The 15447-nt window shown below is 42.7% G+C and overlaps 4 protein-coding genes across 4 annotated transcripts; all 4 read right to left on the bottom strand.

Moving 5' to 3' along the window:
- Window positions 1-534: 534 nt before the first annotated feature.
- LOC310999404 (trypsin-1-like) lies at window positions 535-1796 on the bottom strand (the record flags this gene model as incomplete). The annotated part of the gene is made up of 6 exons (XM_083989815.1): window positions 535-582; window positions 706-807; window positions 909-1045; window positions 1141-1391; window positions 1489-1639; window positions 1757-1796. The coding sequence occupies 6 exons, from the start codon at window positions 1794-1796 to the stop codon at window positions 535-537; spliced, it is 729 nt and encodes a 242-aa protein (XP_083845941.1).
- Window positions 1797-3750: 1954 nt separating this feature from the next.
- LOC310999399 (trypsin-1-like) lies at window positions 3751-5219 on the bottom strand (the record flags this gene model as incomplete). Its single annotated transcript, XM_083989810.1, has 7 exons — window positions 3751-3879; window positions 3965-4054; window positions 4166-4267; window positions 4374-4510; window positions 4594-4844; window positions 4954-5104; window positions 5180-5219. The coding sequence occupies 6 exons, from the start codon at window positions 5217-5219 to the stop codon at window positions 4007-4009; spliced, it is 729 nt and encodes a 242-aa protein (XP_083845936.1). The 3' UTR covers window positions 3751-3879; window positions 3965-4006.
- A 2921-nt stretch (window positions 5220-8140) lies between these two features.
- LOC310999398 (trypsin-1-like) lies at window positions 8141-9449 on the bottom strand (the record flags this gene model as incomplete). Its single annotated transcript, XM_083989809.1, has 6 exons — window positions 8141-8279; window positions 8391-8492; window positions 8599-8735; window positions 8819-9069; window positions 9179-9329; window positions 9410-9449. 6 exons carry the CDS (start codon window positions 9447-9449, stop codon window positions 8232-8234), a joined length of 729 nt encoding a protein of 242 aa, XP_083845935.1. The 3' UTR covers window positions 8141-8231.
- A 2415-nt stretch (window positions 9450-11864) lies between these two features.
- LOC310999401 (trypsin-1) lies at window positions 11865-13173 on the bottom strand (the record flags this gene model as incomplete). Its single annotated transcript, XM_083989812.1, has 6 exons — window positions 11865-12005; window positions 12120-12221; window positions 12328-12464; window positions 12548-12798; window positions 12908-13058; window positions 13134-13173. 6 exons carry the CDS (start codon window positions 13171-13173, stop codon window positions 11958-11960), a joined length of 729 nt encoding a protein of 242 aa, XP_083845938.1. The 3' UTR covers window positions 11865-11957.
- Window positions 13174-15447: the final 2274 nt, after the last annotated feature.

Here is a 15447-nt window from a genome sequence, read left to right as displayed (position 1 = left end):
TGTTATCATAAAAAGATAAAATAAGTATAAAACAATACTTGATTCTAAATATCGCTAAGACGTTTGGTTATATACAAAGGTGTTACAATACAACTGATTATCGTGAAGACAGGCTCAGTTTAATTTATGTATTTTTAATAGGATTTTTCAGTGGTTCCTCCCTCTTCTATTATTAATGTTGTTGTTGTTGTTGTTGTTGTTGTTATCATCATAAGTAGTAGTTAATAATAGTTCTAATTTATTCATAATGTTGTCCAGCCCTGTTATTTGTCTCACAATATGACTTCAGTATACTAGCCTACATGATCATGCTCATTTTGTATTACCGGTAATTAATTTGCTAGGCAGGCAGGCAGAGACACAGAGAAAGAATGATACTGTACATGTAAAGGAACAAACTAACAAAAATGTGGATGTAACACTTATTTTATTTCAAAAAATGTGGATGTTACACTTATTTTATTTCAATCTCCATTTCATGCAGCAGAGTTTCATTGACACAGGATTTTGCAGAAGGGGTAGGTTGGACCAGACTTAGTAGTTAGCCATGGTGGTCTGCAGCCATTCTGTGAAAATGCAGGTCTGATACAAGAGAGAAGTGGTAAATACACATTGAAAATTTGAAAGACTTTTATAGCATTTCTATGTCATGAAAGGAAAAAAAAGCATTGTTTGGGAAACTGTTTTTAACATTTTTTTTTTTACCTTGGCATAGACACCAGGGTGGTTCCTCTCTGCACACCCAAAGCCCCAGGACACAACACCCTGCAGCTCACCATTGCACACAACAGGACCACCAGAGTCACCCTGAAAGAAGGAGAGGACACATAAGTGTTGAATCTAAACTGCATGCTGTGGGCACTGCAGATAATATGCTTTGTGCACATTGGAAAAACAGAGATGCAAACCTGGCAGGAGTCCTTGCCACCCTCCAGGTATCCAGCACAAAACATAGCCTCAGTGATCATCCCAGGGTAAGAATTGTCACAGTCCTCTTCAGACAGGATGGGGATGTTCAGGCACTGCAGCCTGTTGCTGTCATTAGCTATAGGGATGTGAACCCAGGCACACAAATAAATAATAAACAAATGTAACAGTGAGTAACAGAAACCTTATTTTGAGTCAACATTTGATATTCACCGGAGCTCTGGGTCACACCCCATCCAGAGACTGTGCACATGGTGCCAGCAGGGGCACAGCTAGTGGGCAGAGCCACAGGCTTCACATACTGGTTGATGGTGGCAGGCTCACTAAGCTTGATCAGCATGATGTCATTATCAACCGTCCAGGACTCGTAGTTGGGGTGAGGGATCACAAGGGAGGCTGAAATGATCTGTTCATTGCCATCCATGAACCAACGGTTATGATCACCAAGGACAATGTCCATTTTGCTGAAAGGTGTATAATTGTGATTAAAAGCAGATATTGCAAAGGATATTAGGTGCAATGAGTTTTGCAGATTTGTTGGCATTTATGAGGAGCACATACGATTTGTAGCAGTGAGCGGCAGACACCACCCAGTACTTGTTGACCAGGGAGCCTCCACAGAAGTGGTAGCCAGAGTTCAGAGACACCTGATGGGGCTGGGAGTGAGGCGTGCACTCACGCCCTCCAACAATTTTGTCATCCTCTGTGGCAACTGTAAAGAAACAAATATTCATATTTTCATGAAAGATGTGTTACCTTCCAAATACATTCATCATGAAATCAATTGTATCATCTTTGCCTCAGTCATTTTGACATGGTCCGTACTTACACACAGCTCCCAGGAGTAGAGCAAAGACCAGAGACCTCATGATTAGTTAATGGTAGATGGGGGTACAGGGCTTTTTCTGAACCCGAAGTGGGCTTTTTATTGACAACATTACCCTATGCCAACTCTCGAGACACACCCCTGGCACTTCTAACCAATCAAAACCACCAAAGAGTGCTGATGGAAAAATTTTGCCATACTTACGAGGAATTCTGCCAAAGCAGGATGAAGTATTGAATTATGGCAAATCATAATGGGACTGCTTTTGAAGTAGTTTTCACAGTCTTTTCACAAAATTGCAGCTTTTAAGTGTGGGCAGCCTTATTGTTGTTTGATCCATTGCTGCCCTGGCCCTGTTCAAGTGGAGTACAGCATGTTTGGTACATGTTATAATCAGCAGTGTGACCTTGATGGCTTAGTGTCAGTGCCAGGTGGAGCGTCTCTCACAAACTGTCTGACCTTCACTATGACAGGTGAAGGGAAAGCCCCCTACTATGGAGAAACTTCTTTCTTAGAGTGAGGAATGCATCAACGAATGAAGGAAACAATTAAAACAATACAATTTTAGCGCATGCATGCAAATAAAATAGAGGGTTGTTATTTGTCTATTTAATTTGGGTCTACATACTGTCACATATTGTGCCACTAACTGTTCTACTGAATTAAGTTTTCACAATTTTCCACTCTAATATGATTACATTTGTCCCATTTTAGAAGAAAGTGCATTTCAATCGGAGTCTAGTCTAGTGGGATTCTCTCCTTTGCAGCTTTCCATGACTGTGCGTCATCTTGTCTCTGTTCCAGACTGTGGTTACTCAGTTTATATTTTTATCAGCTCTGCCTTCTGCTCTGCTTCAGATACTTATCAGTGAAAATATTCTGTCACCCTTTATTCTCTCATCATTATTAATAGAACACTGCTTTTATTATATATCATGTATTGTATTTTGGTTGGTTTGTGTGTCTGTTTCCCCACAGGGGTGTTATTTGCCCTTTGAATAAATTGGCCTCACTTGATGGGATGCTTTCTTGGTAATGGGGTGTTTGTAAAGCTTATTCTATTTGTCAAAGGTTTGGGTAAATCTTATTAAGATTAATAGAAACCAGGCAAATGGCACTTAAAACAAATTTTAATGCTAACTGAAAGTACTGAAGTTTTATACTGTTTTGGTAAAAAGGTGTTTTCTAAGTCATTTATGTAAATGATCAATACTCTTTTTTACAGATTGGTTATTTTGCAAAGCTTTACTGTGTGGATAAATAGTGTGTGAGCTATTATATGTGAAACTTTTTGTCATAACAAAGTTTGTTACTTTTACTTTTTACTTTTAGAAACTTGGTGTAAATCACCGCACTCGTGACCGACGTATGCCAAGGTACCAGAAAAACACAAAAAGTCTAAAAAGTTCAGTGGAGTCTTTATGTGTTTTATCAGGGCAAGTCTATAAAATTGGTTCTATGAGTGCCTTAGGATGAGAACTACTCGCTAGGAGTAAGGAGTCTCTTGTGACGGCCCAGAGCTGTCTGTGCTGCATGTCTGTGCTCTATGCTCTTGGCTGTAGTTGTGAGGCAGAGCCTGGGAATCGGGAACACCTGCGGCCATGATTCCCGGTGTCTACAATAGATGGCTGGCCAGTCTGCTCTCGTTCTCTCCCTGTCACCAGCTGGAAGCTTGGCCCAAGCCACCGTTGTTTTTCTTTTGTTTTGTGTTATGGTTATGGTTCAGTTCGCACTTATTCTTAACTTTGTAAATACAATTCACTTGTTTATTATTGATCCTCCGTCCTCCGTTAGGTTGATTTGTTGTGGTCACTGAGCCGGGCCATACAGTAACACTCTTTACTTTTAAAAATACTGTAGATGAAAGATATGACTTGTCAGTTGAAAAACTTGGTAAAAAATGAAAGCACATGTTGTGCATCATGATGTAAAAAGATGTAGACAATTAAGTGAAAGAACATATTTGAGAATAAGGATGGAATACTTTATTGACAGATGGAAAATGGTTGAACATTATTCAAAACTCAGTACTGGATTCACAATGATTGAAGAGAACGATGGTGATCACAGGATCAAACTTAACAGTTTGCTATAGTCGTTTTCAGCCACTTGTTGAAGATGCAGACCTGTGTGCAGACAGAAAGATGTTTGTTAGTGTGGACAGACTGTAACAAATATCCAAATTGTCTGTTCTTAACAACAGAGTTTTACCTTGGCGTAGACACCTGGACTGAGCTTGTTTTCTTGTTTCATTTAGTATCTGGCCATAGTGGTCTCCAGCCAGTCGTTGAAGATGCACACCTGAGAATGAAAACATTGGAGTTAGATTAGTTACCCAGTGTTCAGAAAACCTAAGTAAAGCACAAGTGGTAGCAGTGTGTTGATTAAATATCTTTCTCCCTTGAACATTACCTTGGCGTAGACACCAGGGTGGTCCTTCTCAGCGCATCCATAGCCCCAGGACACAACACCCTGCAGCTGACCGTTGCACACAACGGGGCCACCGGAGTCACCCTGGAAGAAGGAAGAAAGAGGGTAAGATTCAGTTAAATACACCAAGTCGTACCAAGTATTTCATACAGTATTTGCTCTGCTCCTGCCTAAACATTGAATTACATACCTGGCAAGAGTCCTTGCCTCCCTCCAGGTATCCAGCGCAGAACATGGCATTAGTGATCATGCCAGGGTAGGAGTTATCACAGTCCCTCTCAGAAAGGATGGGGAGGTTCAGGCACTGCAGCTTGTTCTTGTCAGCAGCTGGAGAACAAAACAGATTTACAGTAAACTTGAGAAAAGATCAGTTTACAAGTTGAGAACACAGTGTGAGAGGTGTTACTTACTGGAGCTCATGGTGTTGCCCCAGCCTGAGACCAGGCACATGGTGCCAGCGGGAGCACAGCTGGTGGGCAGAGCCACTGGCTGCACGTACTGGTTGATGGTGGCGGGCTTGCTCAGCTTGATCAGCATGATGTCATTGTTGATGTTGTAGGAGCTGTAGTTGGGGTGACGGATGACACGGGAGGAGCTGATGAACTGCTCAGTTCCCTCATTGACCCTGATGTTGTGCTCGCCCAGACGCACCTCCACACGGCTGGGGAGGAAAGAGAGGATGTTTGACAACTGAATTTCAGGATGCCACACATTACCACATTAGTCCTGCATGCAACACTTTGTCTTCATGATATTGAGTAGTGACATACGACTTGTAGCAGTGAGCAGCAGACACAACCCAGTTCTCGTTGACCAGGGAGCCTCCACAGAAGTGGTAGCCAGAGTTCAGAGAGACCTGATGGGCCTGGGAGTGGGCCTTGCACTCATACCCTCCGACGATCTTGTCGTCCTCCAGGGCAACTGAAAGCACACAGGAGGCCGTTCAGCCAGAGCCAGCAACCAAGTGAATGTTTCTGTGATGAGACATATACTTACAAGCAGCTCCGATGAGCAGAACGAAGACCAGAGACCTCATGGTTGCTGAGTGATCTTGTCGATGAGAAACTTACCTGTAGCCCTGGTTTATATAGATAGGAACCTCTCCCCTCTCCCTGCTGAAAACACCTCCCACTGTTGTTTTTGACCAATCAGGGTTGTGTTAAAAAAGATTGTGGGTTATGGAAAAGCAAATATTCTGTTGGCTGTGGGATGGCCTGTACCGTACCATACTGTATAGCTAAAGTTATATAATTAATAAAACTTTTTTAGAAGCACATTGGACACAGTTTGAAAGAACGGGCACTGGAGAAACTAGCATAAAGCTTTTTAGATTATTGCAGCACATGTCAAGGTTTATATGGAAAAAAACTGCATTAAATTAAATACTTGTCATTCGTATGACATGGATGTATGACCTATGATTACATAACTTAGTTTAAGGGACAGTGTGCAATTACATTAATCATTTGCAGAAAACAATGAGGAGATGGTTGCACCAGATTTAGCTCACAGCTAATTTCCATCTGTAGTCCTTGCAGTATGCCATTCAAATTTACTCACTTATCTGGACAATAAACACTACAATTTCACTTGACGTCTACATAAAGTAGTTAACGTTGATTTTGGGACTATTTGTTAAACTAAATATCCCATGGCATTGTTTCAGGACACAGTCTGAATTTAAGAGAGTATGTGTTTTGTAATTTTTAACCTTGACATGGATGGAGTTGTGCTGTGAAGACATGGCTGCAGCTCCGCAGATGGCATGGTTCACAGCCACAGATAACAAATGTGGCTTTCACAGGAAACTTAACCTACCCATGTGTTTAGATGTGCATTAGATTGGAACACCTCAAAAACGTTGAGTTAGAGAGGTGACAAGGGACTGAACAACACAAAGATAATTGTGCAATTCCAAAAACACCAACAAAACAAATAAGAAAATAGGCTACAGTTGGCTCATCACAGTTATTTATGAAAGGAATGAAATTATGTTTTAGTTGGAATTGTAATGTTTGAATATATTTTGGCTTTTCTCAGCGAGTTTCAGCCCTTTTATCTGTTTTCTAATCTGATTCAGCCAAATTTCTGTTAAAACTGGCCTAATTTACATGATTTCTGCTTCTGAAATGCTGAAATGTTGCCAATTAACTCTACATGTGAACATGTTCAAGCCATTTCTGCATAGCTAAAATCCGCACATTTTGCTGCTGTAAACCTGTACTGTTTCTAAATACCATCAGAGGCAACTCTGCCGATTGAAAAAGAAGTCTATAACCTTAAAGGAGCATTATCGCAAATACAGCAGTAATAGCATAAAATAAGATGAAATATGCAAAAGATGGGTCGGGGGGAGCCATAACTAAATTTACAAAAAAAATCGCCAACAGTATAGTGTCCGTGGGGCAAATGCAGCATTTGTCTTTGTTATGATCCAAGCCGGCCCGGCGCTTGCTGCATTAAAATGCACTCGGAACTCGCAAATCCGACCCCCGAACCGGACAAATATGCAACAGTAAGTAATGTAGCAGTGTTAGGCTGCTTACAGTCACTGAATCGCTGGTAGAACACTTTGTCTCCACGTCCCTGTGTCTTTCTTTAGCTGTCCTCTCAGCGTTATTAAGGAGGAGGAAGTTGCAGTTGCTGTTGTTGTCGTTGTTGTGCGCGACATAGAGCTGCCGCTTCCACTAGCGACTTTTCTTTTTCCCGCAATTGCACGTTCATTCAGCCTGGTGAGGGAGGAGGAGGGGGGAGGAGGGAGGAGGGAGGAGGAGGGGGGAGGGGGAGGACTAAAGGAGGCTGCTCTCTCTCTCTGACAGCTGCCCACTTGTTTATATCTGATAAGCTCCGCCTGGCTCCATCTAGTGGCCGAATTAAGAATTTGGATTTGCGATAATACTCCTTTAACGTATTTTTATTTATTTATTCATTTTTAAAGTATATTTTTGGTCTTTTTGCTTTCAATCGATAGTATAGTCAAGAGAGGGGGAATGACATGCAGCAGAGGGCCACCAGAGTCGCGATTCGATCCAGAACCCGCTGTAGCAAGGAGTATAGCCTCTGCATATGGAGCGCCTGCTCTATCCACTGAGCTTAACGACGCCCCAACCTAAACATATTGTTTAACTTATTTAAAATTTTGCTCATGAGTTTGTGGTCTCAGTTGCTAGTTTCAAGTCTTCAACACAGCATTCAGGGGTAGTGTTTAGCTCAGTTGGTAGAGAACCCGCCCCATGTGTTGAGGCTGTGGTCCTCGCTGCAGGCGGCCCCGGTTAGAGCAGCCCTGTCCTGCGTGTGAAATACAGATGCACCATGCTAAACAAGCTAATGTTAGCTGTTGATTTGGCATTTGCTGTGCTAACAGTAACTGGCAGTTCAGTTAAAAACCCCAATGTCAATAGAAATTGCTTTGGTCAGTGCATTTTGTACAGTGATGTCAGGGCAGGAGTTATCACAGTCCCTATCGGAAAGGATGGGGATGTTCAGGCACCTAGCTTGTTCCTGTCAGCAGCTAAAGTGGGTGTCAAAGATTTAAAATAAGACGAATGAAGAAAATACATGTAGACCTAGCAGTTAAAATGCAGGTGTTACTTGTGGATGCTAGGAATGATCAGAGGCAAGAGCAGCTATTAGCAGCGTGTGGATATTTAAGTCCACCAGTAATTTTCATTTGCTGGTGTTAGTTTATGCTTTCTGGATTTTATTGTTGAGATATATAATGATTGTCAAAAATGAATGAGGAACGAGACTGGTAGGAGGAGAATAGGTATTGATGAATTCATTTCTAGTTTGGGGTTTTTAGCAATATTAGAACATCTTTTATTGTTTCAAATGAGTCATCTATATGCAAGTCTCAATTCAATTTTCAAGGCTGAGTAATCACTGATGACAATGATGATGATTTCAAGAATTTGTTTTTTGTAATGATTGCACATAAAAACAGATCCACAGGATATGCTTTGAAATGTTTATTCATTTTATTGTTCAGAACAAAAGATGGAACATAAACAGCAACTGATGTTGAGTTGCTGGACCGAACTTGTTTCACTTAGTATCTGGCCATAGTGGTCTCCAGCCAGTCGTTGAAGATGCACACCTGAGAATGAAAACATTGGAGTTAGATCAGTTACTTAATATTCAGAAAGCCTAAGCAAAGCTTAACTAGTAGCAGTCTGTTAATTAAATATCTTTCTCCCTTGAACATTACCTTGGCGTAGACACCAGGGTGGTCCTTCTCAGCGCATCCATAGCCCCAGGACACAACACCCTGCAGCTGACCGTTGCACACAACGGGGCCACCGGAGTCACCCTGAAAGAAGGAAGAAAGAGGGTAAGATTCAGTTAAATACACCAAGCCGTACCAAGTATTTCATACAGTATTTGCTCTGCTTCTGCCTAAACATTGAATTACATACCTGGCAAGAGTCCTTGCCTCCCTCCAGGTATCCAGCGCAGAACATGGCATTAGTGATCATGCCAGGGTAGGAGTTATCACAGTCCCTCTCAGAAAGGATGGGGAGGTTCAGGCACTGCAGCTTGTTCTTGTCAGCAGCTGGAGAACAAAACAGATTTACAGTAAACTTGAGAAAAGATCAGTTTACAAGTTGAGAACACAGTGTGAGAGGTGTTACTTACTGGAGCTCATGGTGTTGCCCCAGCCTGAGACCAGGCACATGGTGCCAGCGGGAGCACAGCTGGTGGGGAGAGCCACGGGCTGCACGTACTGGTTGATGGTGGCGGGCTTGCTCAGCTTGATCAGCATGATGTCATTGTTGATGTTGTAAGAGCTGTAGTTGGGGTGACGGATGACACGGGAGGAGCTGATGAACTGCTCGGTTCCCTCATTGATCCTGATGTTGTGCTCGCCCAGACGCACCTCCACACGGCTGGGGAAGAAAGAGAAGATGTTTGACAACTGAATTTCAGGATGCCACACATTACCACATTAGTCCTGCATGCAAAACTTTGTCTTTATGATATTGAGTAGTGACATACGACTTGTAGCAGTGAGCAGCAGACACAACCCAGTTCTCGTTGACCAGGGAGCCTCCACAGAAGTGGTAGCCAGAGTTCAGAGAGACCTGATGGGCCTGGGAGTGGGCCTTGCACTCATACCCTCCGACGATCTTGTCGTCCTCCAGGGCAACTGAAAGCACACAGGAGGCCGTTCAGCCAGAGCCAGCAACCAAGTGAATGTTTCTGTGATGAGACATATACTGTACTTACAAGCAGCTCCGATGAGCAGAACGAAGACCAGAGACCTCATGGTTGCTGAGTGATCTTGTCGATGAGAAACTTACCTGTAGCTCTGGTTTATATAGGTAGGAACCTCTCCCCTCTCCCTGCTGAAAACACCTCCCACTGTTGTTTTTGACCAATCAGGGTTGTGTTAAAAAAGATTGTGGGTTATGGAAAAGCAAATATTCTGTTGGCTGTGGGGTACATTGGGGAAACAAGTATTCAAATATATATTTGTAAAATTACTGTTGCAAATATGTTGCAAACATTAGCAGTTATTATTCAGATTTTTTTTTTACATGGATGAATTGACCTCTGATAACAAAACAGGCTGTTTGTTTGTATTTCAAAGTTGCTCACCTGGACAACAAATACTACAATTTCTCTTGGTGTGTGCATGAAGTAGTTTACTTTGACTCCTGGACTATTTCCTAAACTAAATATTCTGTGATGTTGTTTCGGGACACAGTCTGAATTTAAGAGAGGATGTGTTTTGCAATTTTTAACCTGGACATGGCTGCAGCTCTGCAGATGGCATGGTTCACACCCACAGGTAATGAATGTGACATTCACAGGAAACCCACCCACCCATGTGTCATTAGATCAGAACACCTCAGAAAGAGAGGTGACAACAGACAGAACAACACAAAGACATGAAACCACACTGTTGCTGTGTTTAAAAAAGAAAACTTCTCAGTCAGTAACGGGATTGGATAAGTGCCTGACATTTTCAACATTTGTGTTTTCTTCCTAAAAGTATAATCTAATACAAAAAACATTGAGTCAGCCATTTTAAGTATTGCACTGACATTGAAGACTTAAAATCTATAATTGACGACACAATAAACAAAAGCCATGCAAACATCCCCTCAGTATCCTAAAATAAAGAGCAGATCTGCTATTGGTGACATTTCAGCTGCTACAATGTTACATGACTACGCATGAATGACATTAGTGACAAGAACAGCTGCATGAACCTCTGAAATCACTCTAAAGTCCAAATGACCACCCCCCAACCGCCCACCCCCATCCCCCGTCAGACGTTACGATCGCGCACCCCATCGGCCGTCGAAGCTTCGATTTTAATCGCTTTTATGTCCGCGAAGCTTCAATTATGAAAATATGATAATCAGGTCAGCCCTAGAGTATAGCCTCTGCATATGGGGCGCCTGCTCTATCCACTGAGCTTAACGACACCCCAACTTAAACATATTGTTTAACTTATTTAAAATTTTGCTCATGAGTTTGTGGTCTCAGTCGCTAGTTTCAAGTCTCCTCCAACACAGCATTCAGGGGTGGTGTTTAGCTCAGTTGGTAGAGCACCCACCCCATGTGTTGAGAATGTGGTCCTCGCTGCAGGCGGCCCTGGTTCGAGCGGCCCTGTCCTGCCCCACCCCCCCAATTTCCTGTCTCTCTCTCAACTGTCCCAAAAGCCCCAAAAATATACTTTAAGAAAAACAGCATTCAGTGGAAATTTGACATAACACATGGTACTAAACAGGTTGCCGTATCAATCAGCATAGAGCACAGAGCTGTACATCAGAGCTTTGATATGTCATTATGTTTTCAGCTCATGAAAGTTAAGGAAACATTTTGTTTGCCAAAAATGTCTTTTTCTGCACCAGACTGTGCTTAAAGCCACTCCTAGTTGGATTTTCAATGAATTTGGTAGGCCTAAGTATAATCTGTTGCTGTAAGCCTGTTTTTCAATAGCCAAAATTAGCATTCCTCTTAAAATCACACTTAAGGGGAAATACAGATGCACCACGCTAAGCAAGCTAATGTTAGCTGTTGATTTGGCATTTGCTGTGCTAACAGTAACTGGCAGTTCAGTTAAAGACCCAGTGAACAGGTAACTTTAACCAATGTCAATAGAAATTGCTTTGGTCAGTACATTTTGTACAGTGATGTCAGGGCAGGAGTTATCACAGTCCCTATCGGAAAGGATGGGGATGTTCAGGCACCCAGCTTGTTCCTGTCAGCAGCTAAAGCAAAGTGGGTGTCAAAGATTTAAAATAAGACGGATGAAGAAAATACATGTAGACCTAGCAGTTAAAATGCAGGTGTTACTTGTGGATGCTAGGAATGATCAGAGGCAAGAGCAGCTATTGGCAGCGTGTGGATATTTAAGTGCACCAGTAATTTTCATTTGCTGGTGTTAGTTTATGCTTTCTGGATTTTATTGTTGAGATATATAATGATTGTCAAAAATGAATGAGGAACGAGACTGGTAGGAGGAGAATAGGTATTGATGAATTAATTTCTAGTTTGGGGTTTTTAGCAATATTAGAACATCTTTTATTGTTTCAAATGAGTCATCTATAATATCAATATGCAAGTCTCAATTCAATTTTCAAGGCTGAGTAATCACTGATGACAATGATGATGATTTCAAGAATTTGTTTTTTGTAATGACTGCACATAAAAACAGATCCACAGCATATTCTTTGAAATGTTTATTCATTTTATTGTTCAGAACAAAAGATGGAACATAAACAGCAACTGATGTTGAGTTGCTGGACCGAACTTGTTTCACTTAGTATCTGGCCATAGTGGTCTCCAGCCAGTCGTTGAAGATGCACACCTGAGAATGAAAACATTGGAGTTAGATCAGTTACTCAATATTCAGAAAGCCTAAGCAAAGCTTAACTAGTAGCAGTGTGTTGTTGATTAAATATCTTTCTCCCTTGAACATTACCTTGGCGTAGACACCAGGGTGGTCCTTCTCAGCGCATCCATAGCCCCAGGACACAACACCCTGCAGCTGACCGTTGCACACAACGGGGCCACCAGAGTCACCCTGAAAGAAGGAAGAAAGAGGGTAAGATTCAGTTAAATACACCAAGTCGTACCAAGTATTTCATACAGTATTTGCTCTGCTTCTGCCTAAACATTGAATTACATACCTGGCAAGAGTCCTTGCCTCCCTCCAGGTATCCAGCGCAGAACATGGCATTAGTGATCATGCCAGGGTAGGAGTTATCACAGTCCCTCTCAGAAAGGATGGGGAGGTTCAGGCACTGCAGCTTGTTCTTGTCAGCAGCTGGAGAACAAAACAGATTTACAGTAAACTTGAGAAAAGATCAGTTTACAAGTTGAGAACACAGTGTGAGAGGTGTTACTTACTGGAGCTCATGGTGTTGCCCCAGCCTGAGACCAGGCACATGGTGCCAGCGGGAGCACAGCTGGTGGGCAGAGCCACGGGCTGCACGTACTGGTTGAGGGTGGCGGGCTTGCTCAGCTTGATCAGCATGATGTCATTGTTGATGTTGTAGGAGCTGTAGTTGGGGTGACGGATGACACGGGAGGAGCTGATGAACTGCTCGGTTCCCTCATTGACCCTGATGTTGTGCTCGCCCAGACGCACCTCCACACGGCTGGGGAAGAAAGAGAGGATGTTTGACAACTGAATTTCAGGATGCCACACATTACCACATTAGTCCTGCATGCAAAACTTTGTCTTCATGATATTGAGTAGTGACATACGACTTGTAGCAGTGAGCAGCAGACACAACCCAGTTCTCGTTGACCAGGGAGCCTCCACAGAAGTGGTAGCCAGAGTTCAGAGAGACCTGATGGGCCTGGGAGTGGGCCTTGCACTCATACCCTCCGACGATCTTGTCGTCCTCCAGGGCAACTGAAAGCACACAGGAGGCCGTTCAGCCAGAGCCAGCAACCAAGTGAATGTTTCTGTGATGAGACATATACTTACAAGCAGCTCCGATGAGCAGAACGAAGACCAGAGACCTCATGGTTGCTGAGTGATCTTGTCGATGAGAAACTTACCTGTAGCCCTGGTTTATATAGGTAGGAACCTCTCCCCTCTCCCTGCTGAAAACACCTCCCACTGTTGTTTTTGACCAATCAGGGTTGTGTTAAAAAAGATTGTGGGTTATGGAAAAGCAAATATTCTGTTGGCTGTGGGGTACATTGGGATACAAGCATTCAAATATATATTTGTAAAATTACTGTTGCAAATATGTTGCAAACATGAGCAGTCATTATTCAGATTTTTATTTACATGGATGAATTGACCTCTGATAACAAAACAGGCTGTTTGTTTGTATTTCAAAGTTGCTCACCTGGACAACAAATAGTACAATCTGTGTGTGTGTGTGCATAAAGTAGTTTACTTTGACTCCTGGACTATTTCCTAAACTAAATATTCTGTGATGTTGTTTCGGGACACAGTCTGAATTTAAGAGAGGATGTGTTTTGCAATTTTTAACCTGGACATGGCTGCAGCTCTGCAGATGGCATGGTTCACAGCCACAGGTAACGAATGTGACATTCACAGGAAACCTACCCATGTGTCATTAGATCAGAACACCTCAGAAAGAGAGGTGACAACAGACAGAACAACACAAAGACATGAAACCACACTGTTGCTGTGTTTAAAAAAGAAAACTTCTCAGTTAGTAACGGGATTGGATAAGTGCCTGACATTTTCAACATTTGTGTTTTCTTCCTAAAAGTATAATCTAATACAAAAACATTGAGTCAGCCATTTTAAGTATTGCACTGACATTGAAGAATTAAAATCTATAATTGACGACACAATAAACAAAAGCCATGCAAACATCCCCTCAGTATCCTAAAATACAGAGCAGATCTGCTGTTGGTGACAGTTCAGCTGCTACAATGTCACATGACTACGCATGAATGACATTAGTGACAAGAACAGCTGCATGAACCTCTGAAATCACTCTAAAGTCCAAATGACCACGCCCCCCCCCTGTCAGACGTTACGATTGCACACCCCATCGGCCGTCGAAGCTTCGATTTTAATCGCTTTTATGTCCGCGAAGCTTCGATTATGAAAATATGATAATCGAGTCAGTATAGCCTCTGCATATGGGGCGCCTGCTCTATCCACTGAGCTTAACGACACCCCAACCTAAACATATTGTTTAACTTATTTAAAATTTTGCTCATGAGTTTGTGGTCTCAGTCGCTCGTTTCAAGTCTCCTTCAACACAGCATTCAGGGGTGGTGTTTAGCTCAGTTGGTAGAGAACCCGCCCCATGTGTTGAGGCTGTGGTCCTCGCTGCAGGCGGCCCTGGTTCGAGCGGCCCTGTCCTGCATGTCACCCCCCCCCAACCCTCCTATTTCCTGTCTCTCTCTCAACTGTCCCAAAAGCCCCAAAAATATACTTAAAAAAAACAGCATTCAGTGGAAAATTGACATAACACATGGTACTAAACAGGTTGCCGTATCAATCAGCATAGAGCACAGAGCTGTACATCAGAGCTTTGACATGTCATTATGTTTTCAGCTCATGAAAGTTAAGGAAACATTTTGTTTGCCAAAAATGTCTTTTTCTGCACCAGACTGTGCTTAAAGCCACTCCTAGTTGGATTTTCAATGAATTTGGTAGGCCTAGGTATAATCTGTTGCTGTAAGTCTATTTTTCAATAGCCAAAATTAGCATTCCTCTTAAAATCACACTTAAGGGGAAATACAGATGCACCACGCTAAACAAGCTAATGTTAGCTGTTGATTTGGCATTTGCTGTGCTAACAGTAACTGGCAGTTCAGTTAAAGACCCAGTGAACAGGTAACTTTAACCAATGTCAATAGAAATTGCTTTGGTCAGTACATTTTGTACAGTGATGTCAGGGCAGGAGTTATCACAGTCCCTATCGGAAAGGATGGGGATGTCCAGGCACCCAGCTTGTTCCTGTCAGCAGCTAAAGCAAAGGGGAACTGCCCATTGGTCCGACCTCCCATTGGTTCGACCTCCCGTTACTCCGACAAAATACCCACTGGTCCGACCTCCCATTGGTTCGACCTCCCGTTACTCCGACAAAATCAACCACAAGTCGGACCAATAGGAGGTCGAACCAATGGGAGGTCCCGTTAGTTCGAACTGTCATCGCTACTTTGTGACAAGCTCTTCCATTGATAGGAGCATGCAGCTTTCTCTCTCTCTCTCTCTCTACGCACATCACACACATACACGCGCGGCCCAGAATATCACCATATTCAGTCAGAGAGCCAGCCAGATCATGTCAGAACGCGCACAA

Source organism: Trachurus trachurus (genome assembly GCF_905171665.1).
Source record: "Trachurus trachurus genome assembly, chromosome: 16".
NCBI classification, from domain to species: domain Eukaryota; kingdom Metazoa; phylum Chordata; class Actinopteri; order Carangiformes; family Carangidae; genus Trachurus; species Trachurus trachurus.
This window is presented reverse-complemented; position numbering and strand designations above follow the sequence as displayed.